The following is a 13,288-nucleotide window of genomic DNA, read 5'->3' as shown; positions in this document are numbered from 1 at the left end:
GAAACAGTAGTCCATTTTCTTTGTGTTCTATGAAAACTTAAAGGTAAACATGTCAGTAACTGACGTTACGTAACTGACGTTACACATACTTTGCCGTGGGGTTTACATAGAACTAATTTATTTAACAGATATTATACTGCTGCAATGTACCAGTGACAATCCCAGGCAACTACAGCAACAAATTAAAACAAAATCTAAAGACACAAATAATATTGGGTGGGCCCTTAGGGGGCACCCCCCCCCCCCCATGCCATAGCACAGTTGGGCAAAAGTAATGTAAATGCACAAGAGGATATTTCTTGACATTTGTCTGAAGATTTAATTTTTATTCAACATTTATGATTACACAGAGCCAGTAATAGATTAAGCAGTTCCAAGTATAAATATATTGACATGACTAAGGGCTTTTTTGTTTGTTTGTTTGTTTGTTTGTTTGTTTGTTTTTTGATGAACAGGAAAGTTTTTATCTACATAGAGTGCTCCATCCATAATACTTTGCAGTACTACACAAAACATGGATATTTTTGTGCTTGAAAAAAATATCAAAATATCTTCCAGGTCATGGGGAAAAAAACATGTATCAACTCATAAATATGCATAAATATGTATGAAATCTATTGTGATATATTTCTCCTTCTTTTCTTTATTTTACTCCTGATGATCTCCATCATCAATTGATTTAAATGAAAAGTGTCGCACTTTTAAAGGCATAATTTACCATTTGCAGATGAAAGCATTCGTGCTTTAAAATAGTTCTAAAATGTGAGTTAGGGATAGAAACAGCCACTGTGAAAATTTGAATCCGTATAATCGATGTTAAGTGTTGTTAAATACACAAAATGTGAACAATAGTTATAATAAAAATGTTTCCAGACTAAACCGTATACAGTTACGGTTTACTGAGAAAAACCCTGATATCTCCTTATATTTTAGATTTTATTGCAAATATTTCATATGGTAGGATGTTTTATGATACAACAGATCTACACGTATGCATCAAATGTGATATCTTGAACATTTTTGAAATCACTGCTCCCAAAGGTAAACTGGACCTTTAATATTTCTCTGTGAAGAAGAAAAATAAATGCTTTTTTGGTCAAAAGAGCATTATTTTATTCCTAGCTTGAAGTAATTTAACTGTTTTTCTTTTCCTTTTCACTGATATATCACGGCTTGCAAATACATTCGAGATACCAAGAAATCGGACTTTGTAACGAAAGAATACTAAAATCAATATAAAAAACTCTTCCTGTTCATAATTATCATGTGTTGTATTACAAAATGTCCCTGCATGAATAGAATAAAGTAATCAACAAATACACACTGTATGAACATTTTTTTAAAAACCCTATAGAATCCTCTCTCACTTTGAGCAATATCAGTGTTAAGTTTCAAACAATAATGAGTACATGCCTTACGTACCATAATAGAAGATGAGCCATGTTAACTACAAGCCTGTACACCACACATTTAAGTGCAAGAGAAGAAAATCTGTTTGTGCATTTGCCTTAAGGTAGAAACTTGACTAAGCTTCCTGAAAAAAAAAAAATGCCAGCAAAAGCAAACATTGGTGAAGATTGTTAAACTGTTGGTATACAGCTGTGCAGAAGTTTGTTTTTTGTTTTTATAGAAAATGTGGTTAACATGCAATCATGTCACTGATTAGGCCTACAAACTTTGGTAGCTTTATCATCCCGTAGGACTGGGAATGTACTAATTTGAGTGCATATACTGCATGTGGCAAACTAAACTTCCAGATGATTTAACCTTAAACTTGTGCTGAATCAAAAATCGAAAGCTCAAGCCGCCCCTTCCCCCCTAAAAAAAAAAAAAAGATAATCGTGGTAAATGAATGAATAAATGAATTTAGAAATAAAATTAAATAAAAAAAAAATATCCATGGACATACCATGGTAATGACATCATTTCCTATGAAAGGGATTGCTGCTCTTTGTTGTAAGTTGACTTCCCAGATGTATTGAGATGGCCAAAAGTCAAAAAATTTGCCTCAGTTGTAATTACTGTCATGGTAACTGACGTTACATACTCGTGTATGACGTTTCGGTAACTGACGTTACACATTTTGTAGTGTTCATTTTGACTCTCCAGTATGCCAAGTATCCTTATTTCTGGTATCAAAATAAAGGCATATGGGCATACATTAGAAATCCCAAGTTACATCATACAGCTCACTTCCTTTGATGAATAAACTTAAAAATTCCTTGTTTTTGGTAACTAATGTTACATCCATCATTACCAAAGTAATTAACAGTTTTTATCAAATTCTTTAAAGCTACCAGCTTTTTTTTCTATCGTGTGGTAAAAGACTTCTCTGCTAACTGCATACATATGAAAGATTGTTGTTTAGAGTACTAATAAAGTGGATATACAGAGAGTAAGTTATGCGACAATACACTCTTTTCACCATTGAGTTATAGGCATATTTTGGCAGCCATTTTGAAAATCAAAATGGCCGCTTTTATTGAAAAACATAATGATTCTTAAAACTTCAACTCAAGTACTGTCTGAAATGTATGGTGTTTGAAACAAATTTTGAATTTTTGGCACCTGTGTCCTAGTTACCGTGGAATTGCCCACATGTGTATCAGCTTTAAGGACAAGTTCACCTTCATAAACAAAAGGACTGAGAGAATGCAGCAATACTAGTAGAACAAATCAGTGAAAGTTTGAGGAAAATTGGACAATCGATGCAAAAGTTATGAATTGTTAAAATTTTTGTGTTGGAACCACTGGATGAGGAGACTACTTGTACTACAGCTTGTGATGTGCGTACTATTATTATTATTATTATTATTATTTATTCGGCATTTGCAAAACAATAAAAGTGATAACAGAGAAACAGAACAACAGTAAAAAGAAAATGTAAAGAAAATTAAACATATTTTCACTTTTTTCGCATAATAAAAGAACACTTGACTTACCTCTTTCTACAGGCAGGGGGAATAATGTTACCCACGACATACTGTATACGCCATTATTTTCGCGTACAGATATTTTCGCGAATGACGAGGTCATAGACATTTTCGCGAGGTATTGTTTTCGCGAATTGATGCCAACGCTTGAATTTGCGATCCAACTGCAATTTGCGAAATTCGCGAAAATTAAACCCTATCGAAAATAACGGCATATACAGTACAGTGTACATGTATGTCAGTAACGAGTCAAGGGAATGTGTACTTTTTCAAAGATGAAATTTTGTAAATTCTCTTTATATTTTCCTTATATTGCTGTATGCATGTGACATAATACACTGCAGTAGTCTTCTCATCCAGCAGTTACTGTACTGCACAAAAACTTCAAAAATTCATAACTTTTGAACAGATTGTCCGATTTTCCTCAAACTTTCCACGTTGCGTTCTACTAATATTGATACATTCTCTCAATCCTTATGTTTATGAAGGTGAATAACTTGTCCTTTAAAAGCTATGGAGTATGAATGCAACAGTCCCGATCAAAACACAAGAAGCATCAATATTTCATTACAGTGGATTGCTCATGAACAGACAAGTCATGATTTCATGCAAATAAATAGAATGTGGTCACTAGACTGATGATTTCCTGACATACATGACAGGTTTCAGTATTTTTCTTTTCCTTTGCCAAATGTAACAATTACATCTCTACAGCTATGAGTTGTACTCAATATTTGTACTAGTACCACACATTTACAGCTGTACATGTACATCCACACACACTGTAAATTAGCTAAATGCAGTAGTTTGCAGATCTCTATTTTCAGTTTCTGATTGCTGCAAATATGGTGTGTATTGTATATCCAAGAAGTTCTATTTTCTTTGGCTATTTTACGCCTCTTCACACAAGCTTTGTTCCTTTGGAAATATTGTGTTTGTTCAATTGGAAAGATGACAGTATTATGCACACACGATCAAATGTGAAGCTTTGTTCGTGGCTCACTTTTGACTATCCAGCACACATCTGAAAGGATCATTAAACTAACCCCTTGTGCTGTAGTTGGCAAGTAGCAAATAGTGATACCTGACTGAAAATAACGACAGTCTGGCAGAGTGTAACAGAGGACCTTCACAAGGTCTTTTACTGGTCTGTCGGATCAGTCCACATTTATAATGGAGACTGTTCAAGTGAAGAGCTTGTTTGGGTCATGTGGTTTCAATGTAATTGTTTGAAGCTGTACTGTAATACTAAACTTCATTTGTCAAATTGCCTACAAGACAGTGAGCCTCCTAAAATAGCTCTGATTATTGTGAGTGTGATTACATTCAGTTCTGCAAGCAAAGGGTAATATATGTATGATGTACAAGTGAAGAGAAATAAAAATATGATAATAGCTGTTTTTCCCTATGGCACACTGACATGTAAATTCTACATCATCATGCTCAAGTTGGCTATAAAATCAGATGATGAAATTTGATCGGATGTAATGTGAAATATAAGGAATTACACAGCATCATAATCAAAATTATACCTGCACAGAGAGTAACTAATATAAAAAAACAACCATATTTGAGAGCAAACATGTAAGAAGATTTCAAGCCTGCCAATTTAAACTCAAGATGCATAAATTTTTTATACTAAAAAGCTCCCTTTTTTTGACATGCAATCAAAAAGAAAAAGTTGTTCCTCAAGTGTCAAATTCTTGTTCTGTCGGAATGGCACAGCAATACCTTCTTCCATGGACAATTGGGTTGTACATATTTAATTGTAGTTGCTTTAAATCATCAACCAAACACATGATTCTGATGATACTTCTGTACTAAAACCAAAGGGGCAATTGCAAGTCAATGAGCACCGACATACAGTATGTATTGTAGCTTTCTCATCCATAACCAAATTTGCTGAAATGGGTACCATTCACGGGGTGCTCATCTATACCGGTACGTTTATAACTTCTTTTATTCTTCCTATTTTTTTAATCACTTGCCCAGTCTGGCAAGTGGATTTTAGATTGTTGCAGAACACTTGCCCAACATGAATTTTACTTGCCCTAAAAGAAAGTAAAAAAAAAAAAACCCAAAACAATAAACACAAAAGAGAATGGTATAGATTTTCCTTCCTTAAAGTCAAAGAGCTTGAAGAAACAATCATTTGAATAAACAGTACATGTTGATTCACACACTTTCATTGGAGTACCAAACTTACACTGTAGTTCAGTGTTGGTGTTCCATTGCATTAAGCCTTTTTCACCTACATGTAAGTGTAGGAAAGTTGCTGAAATATGGTGCATTGCATCACTATTAAGCAGTCATTATCTTTGAGCTTCTGTATGACTGATTTTGTGGGTTTGAAGGGGAAAAGAAAAAAAGAAAAAAAAAAGTAGCTTCAAAAATGTTTTTGCTTGCTTGAATCAGGCAAGTTGTTGTTTTGTTTTGTTTTGTTTTGTTTTTTTGTTTTTTTTCCTGTTCCGCACCACTTGCCTGACTTTTAATCTCACTCGCCTCAGGCAGTCAAGCAAGCACTTAATTGCAGCACCTTGCATTCAGTACTTCTGGCTTGACTTGACTTTGCATGTCACTTCATAACCTGAACATGATGTGGGGTAGGACATTAAAATGCCAACATGGAAAGTGAGAATTTCTAAATTGCAGCGATGGGCAGCTTGCCACAACCAGGGAAGGACTCCTGATTGAGGAAGTGTCACCTTCATTTCTTGACCCAAATGCAGCATCTGAAAGTAGACAAATGGACTTTTTATAGGATTGTTCATCATTTTAAAAAGCAATAATCCCTACTGCGTGTCAAAACATTGAAAGCCCTCAAAACCAAGTGGCATTTCTAAAATTAAAATTTACTTCAAGAAAAATTAAAAAAATTGAAAAGGAAATTGCTTTATGAACATGTGTTAATGTACAATGTTATTGTTGAATTTCCAGTAAATCTTGGTCATAAGGATGGCATACCTACATACATGTAGAGTTTGATAGGCCTTTATGAACTTGCAACTCGAGACCATGTACGACAAAATCTATGTGTACACTTAGCATGCCTCATAATGTCAACAAACAGCAGAAAATGTAAGCATGCCCACCTATGGATATATATATATATTTTTCCAATTCCATTTTTTTATTTTTTGGCACAAAAGATCTGTAACAGTGTACTGTACATTCATATTTTCCATGCAATACTAAAGAGGAAAGAGTAAAAAGATTAGAACTGGTGATGACTAATGATTTGATACACATTACTGTATATGAATTCTAATTTGAAGCACTTGTAATAGACAGAGGAGGCTTCTGAAGAAAGGGCAAAATTGATGGATCCCAGAGTGATGCATCTCTGGCCACAGCATGCGCATGGGTACTGATTCAGCCTAGACGGTATTAATTTGCTTCGTGTCATCGCAACTGTGAGACTGCTTCATTTGTAGTAGCCTACACAGTGTACGTGTACATGTACAGTTATGTGACCCTCAGACTATGAAACTTAAACGTCAAAGAGTTTCGATCTGTCAATCAGTTTTCATTCCCAACTTTTGAAAGGCCACTTTGTGCACAGCTGAGCAGAACTGGCTGCTCATAGAGATTATCTTTCTCAAGTGAGGCGAATACTATAAAGATTTCATTAGCCTTAGGAATTTAACTTCCCCTTTCTTAACTGAGTTTGTACTGAAGACATTCAGTATTAAAATGAATGACAGCACTTGTGAAAACTGTGGTAAACGTATGAAAAAAAGGGGGCACAACTACTGTAGGTGTATCACGTCTTCATACAACACTCAATAATTGTACTTCAAATGCACGATACAAATGTAAGTCAGATGATATACATGTATTAAAGAGTAGAAATGGTACGTATACCGGTACGGTACCTGTTCTAGAAGCTCAAACTGATGTACGTACAATGTACAGTAGTTGTTCCTCCAACACAAAGTCCCTTGGGTATTGGAAACTAATGAATTTTGCACGAGATGCCCTCGGTATAATGAAAAATGCTTTAAAGGCATTATTTATCATTTTCAGATAAAACAAAAACCCAGCTTTAGTGCTTCAAAATAGTTGTAAAATGTGAGTTAGGAATAGAAACAACCATTGTAAAAATTTTAATCACGATTATCAATGTTACATGTATATTTATATACAAAATGTGAATACATTGTAGTTATAATAAAATTGTTTCTATAGACTAAACTCTCTACAGTTATGGCTTATTAAGAAAAATAGTGATATCTCCCTATTTTTAGGTTTTATTGCAAAATTTTTATACGATAGGATGTTTTGTGATACAACTGACCTACACTATATGCATCAAATGTAATAACTCGAACATTTTTAAAATCTCTGCTCTCAAAGGTAAACTGTACTTTTGATATAAAGTCTTCATTGTACAATGTATGCAAACATTTGAATGGTTGTAATTACAAGAATCAAAATCAGTTTTAACACTATTCCAGTAGGCCTATATGTATTCAAAAATAATATTGCTACAACACACATTTTCCATCTAGACACCTTCCCCGAGTATTTTCGGGACTAGTCTTCAATGGGTTTATGCACACTGCAGAATATTCCATGAGAATGATATGCATCATTTCACATAAAAACATGTACAGTTGAACCTCTCGTATCCGGACAAGTCGGGACCGGGGCTCATCCGGATAAGGGATTTGGCCGGATACGGGAGACTCAATGCTTTATACATGTACATGTAGCCCATTGTAGTACCACATGTAGTAATGTGTATACTGCAATCTTTTCATTGTTACACTCAGTAACAGACCCCAAAATAGAGGTTCGTGTTTGCAAGAATGAAATCATTTTCTTTTATAAATTCTTGGGATGATTTACCTAAATAATTATTAAGAAATGTATCAAGTATATGTAATTCATGTGTGTTTGTGTAGGAGTTCTCAAGGAGTTGGGAATCCCCCTTTCCTCCCGTAATCATTAAAAAAAGATAAAACTAGAAATGTCGCTTTGGCGACTGGTATGCCTCCGCCATAATGCATGATTTTCCCAAAAGGTCTAGAAGTACATGTAGACACTGTGTGATTACATTTTCACAAAATTGGCAAAATATTGGAATGACAAGTTTGTCACAAATGTGTTGAATGTTCACCTTCCTTGACGTAGGTTTAATTGGATGAATAGGAGAGCATGTATCTAGGGATTTAAGGACTTTAACTTGACTTTGACCCATTCATACATTTAGGCACTGAGTAATTTTCAAGGTACAGGTGTGGAGAAAAAGTGTAATTTCTGAATTGAATAGTAAATTGTTACCATTTTCATCTGGCCCTTGACCCTAAAATTCATAAGATAATTACTTTCAGGTAGAACATGCATAATATGTACTATCGAAAGTTTCAAGGTAACTTGAGCCACTTCCGAGATATGGAGGAAAAAGTTAGTTCAGCACTTTCACTTGATCTTTGACCTTTGAGGCAAAAAGAGAAAAAAAAACTTTCCAGAGAATTTCTATTAGGTTACACATGCATACACCAAGTGTAAAAAAACAACCCTGCTGGCATTGCATAAATATGAGGGTAATAGTAAAATTTTGAAGTCTTGCACTTGACCTTTGACAACTGACCTTTGACCCCATGAACCCTACATTCTCTAGATAATCACTTCCAGTCAGTACATGTATATACTATGTTCCATGAAGATACCTTGAACAATTTTCCAAGGTACGGAGAAAAAAAAGAAGTTTTAATATTTTTACTTGACCTTTTGACCTTTGACCTTTGACCTCATGACCCAAACTTTCACCAGAGAATCTTAATTGGGTAAAACATGTATACACTAAGTTTCAAGAAAATATCTTCAGGCATTCAATAGATATGGTGGAAATAGTGAAATTTTATGTATTTGACCTTGACCTTTTGACCTTTGACCTTGAGCATGTGCACCCAAAAGTTGATAGGCACAACTTCACCCCCTAATACACATACATGCCAAGTTTCATAAGGATACCTCAACAGGTTTCGATAGTTACCTTGTCCACAAAATTCATTACGGACGGACGGAAGGACGGACGGACGGACGGACGGACAACCCGAAAACATAATGCCTCCGGCACCACTTCCTGGCGGAGGCATAAAAATCACGGCGAGATTGCGTCCGGATAATAGAGAGATCCGGATAAAGGGAGGCCGGATAATAGAGGTTCAACTGTACAATGTAGGTTATGGGTCCGCCTGGTATGTGTGCTGGTCCATGTACAGTGTGTGTGTTGCACCACTTCATGTAATTTGCACAGTGATGTACAGTACTCAGTATTTTGCAAACATTTACCAAATGATTCTGAATATCTTTTGTTGTTGTTTTTTTCTACACTTCAAATTCTAAAATGAACGAGAGTTAGCATTTATACATTTAAGATTTACAAGCAATAAACAATAATAATAACAATCTTGTCACTTCAATGTCAGTTTTATTACTAAGAGTAAGACATGTTCCTTTGCATCCTTGGTGCTATTCATTTTAGTGTACAAATGTATCAATCATGCCATCTCGATTTTTTGATCCCAACTGGAGAAATCCCTTTTTATGCCTCAACGTGGACAAGCTACAACCTCTTTGATGAAAGCAGACATAAGGAGAATGTTCAACCATCAGCGATGCTATATAGTTCTCTGAAGTGTCGACTTAGCTTACAAATAAACATTTTAGGTAGGACTGTAATATGAGTATGCATTGAGCTACTTTGTAGTTTAATGGCACAAATGTGATAGTGTCAAATGCATGTACACTGTACAAATTAAAAATGTGTACTGTACAGACTGTATATCACATGTGTGTGTGAGTGCGTGTGGCTAAATAGTGCATGCTGGGTGGCCTCTCGTGGCCAGCTGTACTGACCTGTCTGTTCCATACCCCAGTCAAGTTGAGAGTGACAAAAATTCCTTTCACATTAATAATTTGACCTCATTTTTAATCTCAAGCTCTACAACTTGTATAATTCAATACCAACAACAGCACTTGATGCACTTTAAGCATAAATGTTCAAAATGTTAGGGAACATCATAAAACTCCAAGTATGGAATTCAGAAAGGTAGATTTAGGCAGTCCATGGGAAATGCAGTTTTGATTGTAGAAATTTTATGTGACAACAGGATTCAAATTATACATGAAGGCATGGGCTTTGGGGGGGGGGGGCTGAAGGGGGTGTGTTGGTGCAAACGCACCCAACCCCTCCCCCTCCAAAAAAAAAAAAAAAAAAAAAAAAGAGTTTTACTTATCATGTACACACGCACATTTTAAATCTCCATGGTCTCGGAGGTGGGACAGCCCCCATCCAGACTCTCCCCCCTTGCTCATACGGACTCAGTCGCTTCGCTCCCTCGCATGCGCTCGGGTATTAAAAGAGGTCTTTTTTTTTTTTGAGCAGTAATGAATATAAATTCACACTGACATGCATGGGTTTAAACAAAATAAACTTGAGGTTTAGGAATTCAGGTCCCCAGGAACTTCGTCTTCAAGTGTGCAAAAGTAATCTAGTCAATTCATCCAATACTGTACTAGTACAACCAACTTGGTTGTGTATTCAGCAACAAGTAAATCAACATACAATACACATACATAGTTAACGGGTAACAAAGATACAATTACAGTCCGACCTCTCCTATCCGGACACGTCGGGACCGGTGCACATCCAGATAATACAGGATATGGCCGGACATAGGAGACTCAGCTGCCTACAATGGTACAACTGTAGCTACATGCACAAATGTATCAATTTTGCGTGAACATGTCACGTCCCCATCAGCTGCCCCAGGGTCAGCTAGACTGCATTCAGAATCCTCTGATAATTTGCTCAATGAACGTTTGCCTGTACCATGTCCCGATTTATGAAAAGTTTTCTGTCCAAGTTCTTGGGGCAATTTGGGGGTAGTGAATGTATGAATGCATGTTATTTACATGTATCTAAGATGAAAATTATTTGGATGTGAATGCACATGTATGTCATTTGTGTTGGGAATAATATGTTATTGATGCGAGTCTGTGTAGGAATTTTGTTTGAGTTTGAAATCCCCCTTTTCCCCGTAATTATGATATTGCAAAAAAAAAAAAAAAATCACATCGAGATTGTATCCGGATAATAGACAGATCCGAATAAAGGGAGGCCAGATAGGAGAGGTCAAACTGTACAACAATACAAGTGCACATTCTACCATGAGTCTAGTACTACTAAATACTAGCATTATATTGATACCAGCTGCATGTGAAATGTCTGTAAATTCAAGTCAACATTCAGATTCAGGCATGTTGAAAACTGATCCTACGAGTAATTTACAATGAGTGATATTGTGTTAGTCTGGCTTTTTAATACCTTCCATTTTTGCCATTTGCTTTTCAAACTTTTGCTATTCAAAGTACCGGTAATGATCAAATGACACATTGCACATGCTGGGTGTGTAAATTACTTTGTTTGATCATGTCATTATTCAATAAAGACAAAAATATTAAACTCGGGCTAGGAACTTGCAAGTTAGATAGATCCACCCAACAATTGTACATGCCTACATAGAACATCTACTACTCAGACCAATCTAACGTTACAGTATGTACTCAAAATCACAACACTGCAGTAACAGTTTAAGTCGGTTATACTCTACCTGGCAACCTCGCTTGTGATGAAAGCCAACCACAACAACATGCAGAATAGTTCCAGAGCCAGATGGCTCTTCATCTTTTGCTTCACTCTGTTGGGCCATTCTCTTAATCTCAGTTCATTCTTTCAATAAGACTTCAGACGTAGACAAGCTATACGCTATGGCTATGTCACAGTATGTGGCCCAAACGGGCCATAAATATAGTACACATAGAACGTTCTATTATTAAAAAAAAAAAAAAAAAAAAAATATGTGATTGGGAGGGCTCTACATGTCGGGATCCCGGATGAGGTACACTGTAGCTCATTAAATTAGTGACATAAACTTTTTATTTGAAGCAACTCCAATCAAGGTTCTTCTACAACAGCAAGAAACTCAGAAGCATGGAGCCAGGGATTAGACGTGGGTGACAGTCAGTATGAGTAGAATATGGATCCCTATTTTCCATCCATTCTGGTTGTGTTGACCACTCCGTTCGAAAAGTTTGTAGAAAAAATGACGCCAAAGTGTTTATACATCTATTCTAGAGGCATCATTCATAAAATCATAGTCAACAAGGTACGACATAACCAACACAGAAAGAGCGTCATGAAATGGGCACGCAATCGCCAAATCGGTAATCACAACATCAACACGATGAGTACAGAATGTGGATTTCTATACCGCGATACGCAGTCTCATTTGCTAGCGCTGGAGCGTAGCTAGGTGTAACGTCAGGCCTCGCTCGCTCGAGCTCGGGCTCGGTAGCTCGGGTCAGTGCAATGCGTCCTCTCGTACAATTTATCCTTTCGTCCCGAACCCATCAAACGTACTAGAGTATTTAGTAGCAAGGACAACAAGGTGACAGTTCCAGCTCGGTGGATGGTGGTTCGTCCATTTATGAAAGGCAAACATAAAAACGAGGAAAAAACGAAGTTGAGATTGGAGGTCACAACACGACCTCCACAGTTTCACACGGTCACAGCATCGGCTATTGATTTCATCGTGCAGTAGTTTAGCAGTGTTTTGGTGGCTTCAATACTAGAAGCGTTTGCTTGACGGAGACTGTATGTACGTACATGAGTTGCCAATTTTTGGAGCGGTATTAGGAGCGTAGCGGTTTGCTGACAGATATGAAACGCCATGTGTTGCAAAAGTCGGGAAAAACCTCTGATCAGAGGTTTTTACTCTGCGTGCAACGTTACTTGCAAAACAGTTACTAGTATACTATAGGGTCTATACTGATCAGAGGTTCTCCTTTGCTCGTGCCAAGTAAAAACAACTGATCAGAGGTTTCTTACTCTGCACGAGCAAAGAAAAAAACTCTGATCGTTAATATCAGCTAATATCTCTGCACGCATAACTCAAAACCGCCGATTATGGGATTGAAAAGATCTTTATCAAAAGTCTGACTGGTGACCAAAGGTCAAATTGCGCAGATGCATGTACATCATCATACAAAAACATATAGTACATTGACATGGAAGGAATAAATTCATAACCATAAGTATAAAAATCATCACATTCGTAAATGCATGCAAATAAGTCTAATACTAATGTGACTCTCATTTTTTTTTTAAACCATTGAATGTGGGGGATCAAATCAACGAAACCAGTAAGCCAAAGGCCTGAAAATCGTGTAGGCTACAGAAAAAAAAAAATCATAAAATCCCAAAACTTCATTATCCGTCACACATCGGTAACCCTTCTAAACATCCCAAAATGCACCCCATACGCAGTGCCTCAAATAACAAC

At 36.4% G+C, this 13,288-nt stretch overlaps 1 protein-coding gene across 1 annotated transcript in view; it reads right to left on the bottom strand.

Annotated features, from left to right (window-relative positions):
• LOC140243759 (late secretory pathway protein AVL9 homolog) overlaps positions 1-11,684 on the bottom strand; it is a 56,094-nt gene extending 44,410 nt beyond the window's left edge. The window contains exon 1 of the mRNA XM_072323424.1: positions 11,558-11,684. Coding sequence (XP_072179525.1) covers positions 11,558-11,656 — 99 coding nt within the window. The 5' untranslated portion in view covers positions 11,657-11,684. The remainder of the gene's footprint in view (positions 1-11,557) is intronic.
• Between the last annotated feature and the right edge of the window lie 1,604 nt (positions 11,685-13,288).

This window comes from Diadema setosum, chromosome 20, assembly GCF_964275005.1.
Source record: "Diadema setosum chromosome 20, eeDiaSeto1, whole genome shotgun sequence".
Classification (NCBI taxonomy): domain Eukaryota; kingdom Metazoa; phylum Echinodermata; class Echinoidea; order Diadematoida; family Diadematidae; genus Diadema; species Diadema setosum.
Note: the sequence above shows the minus strand (reverse complement) of the source record. Positions and strands in the feature narration are given on the sequence as shown.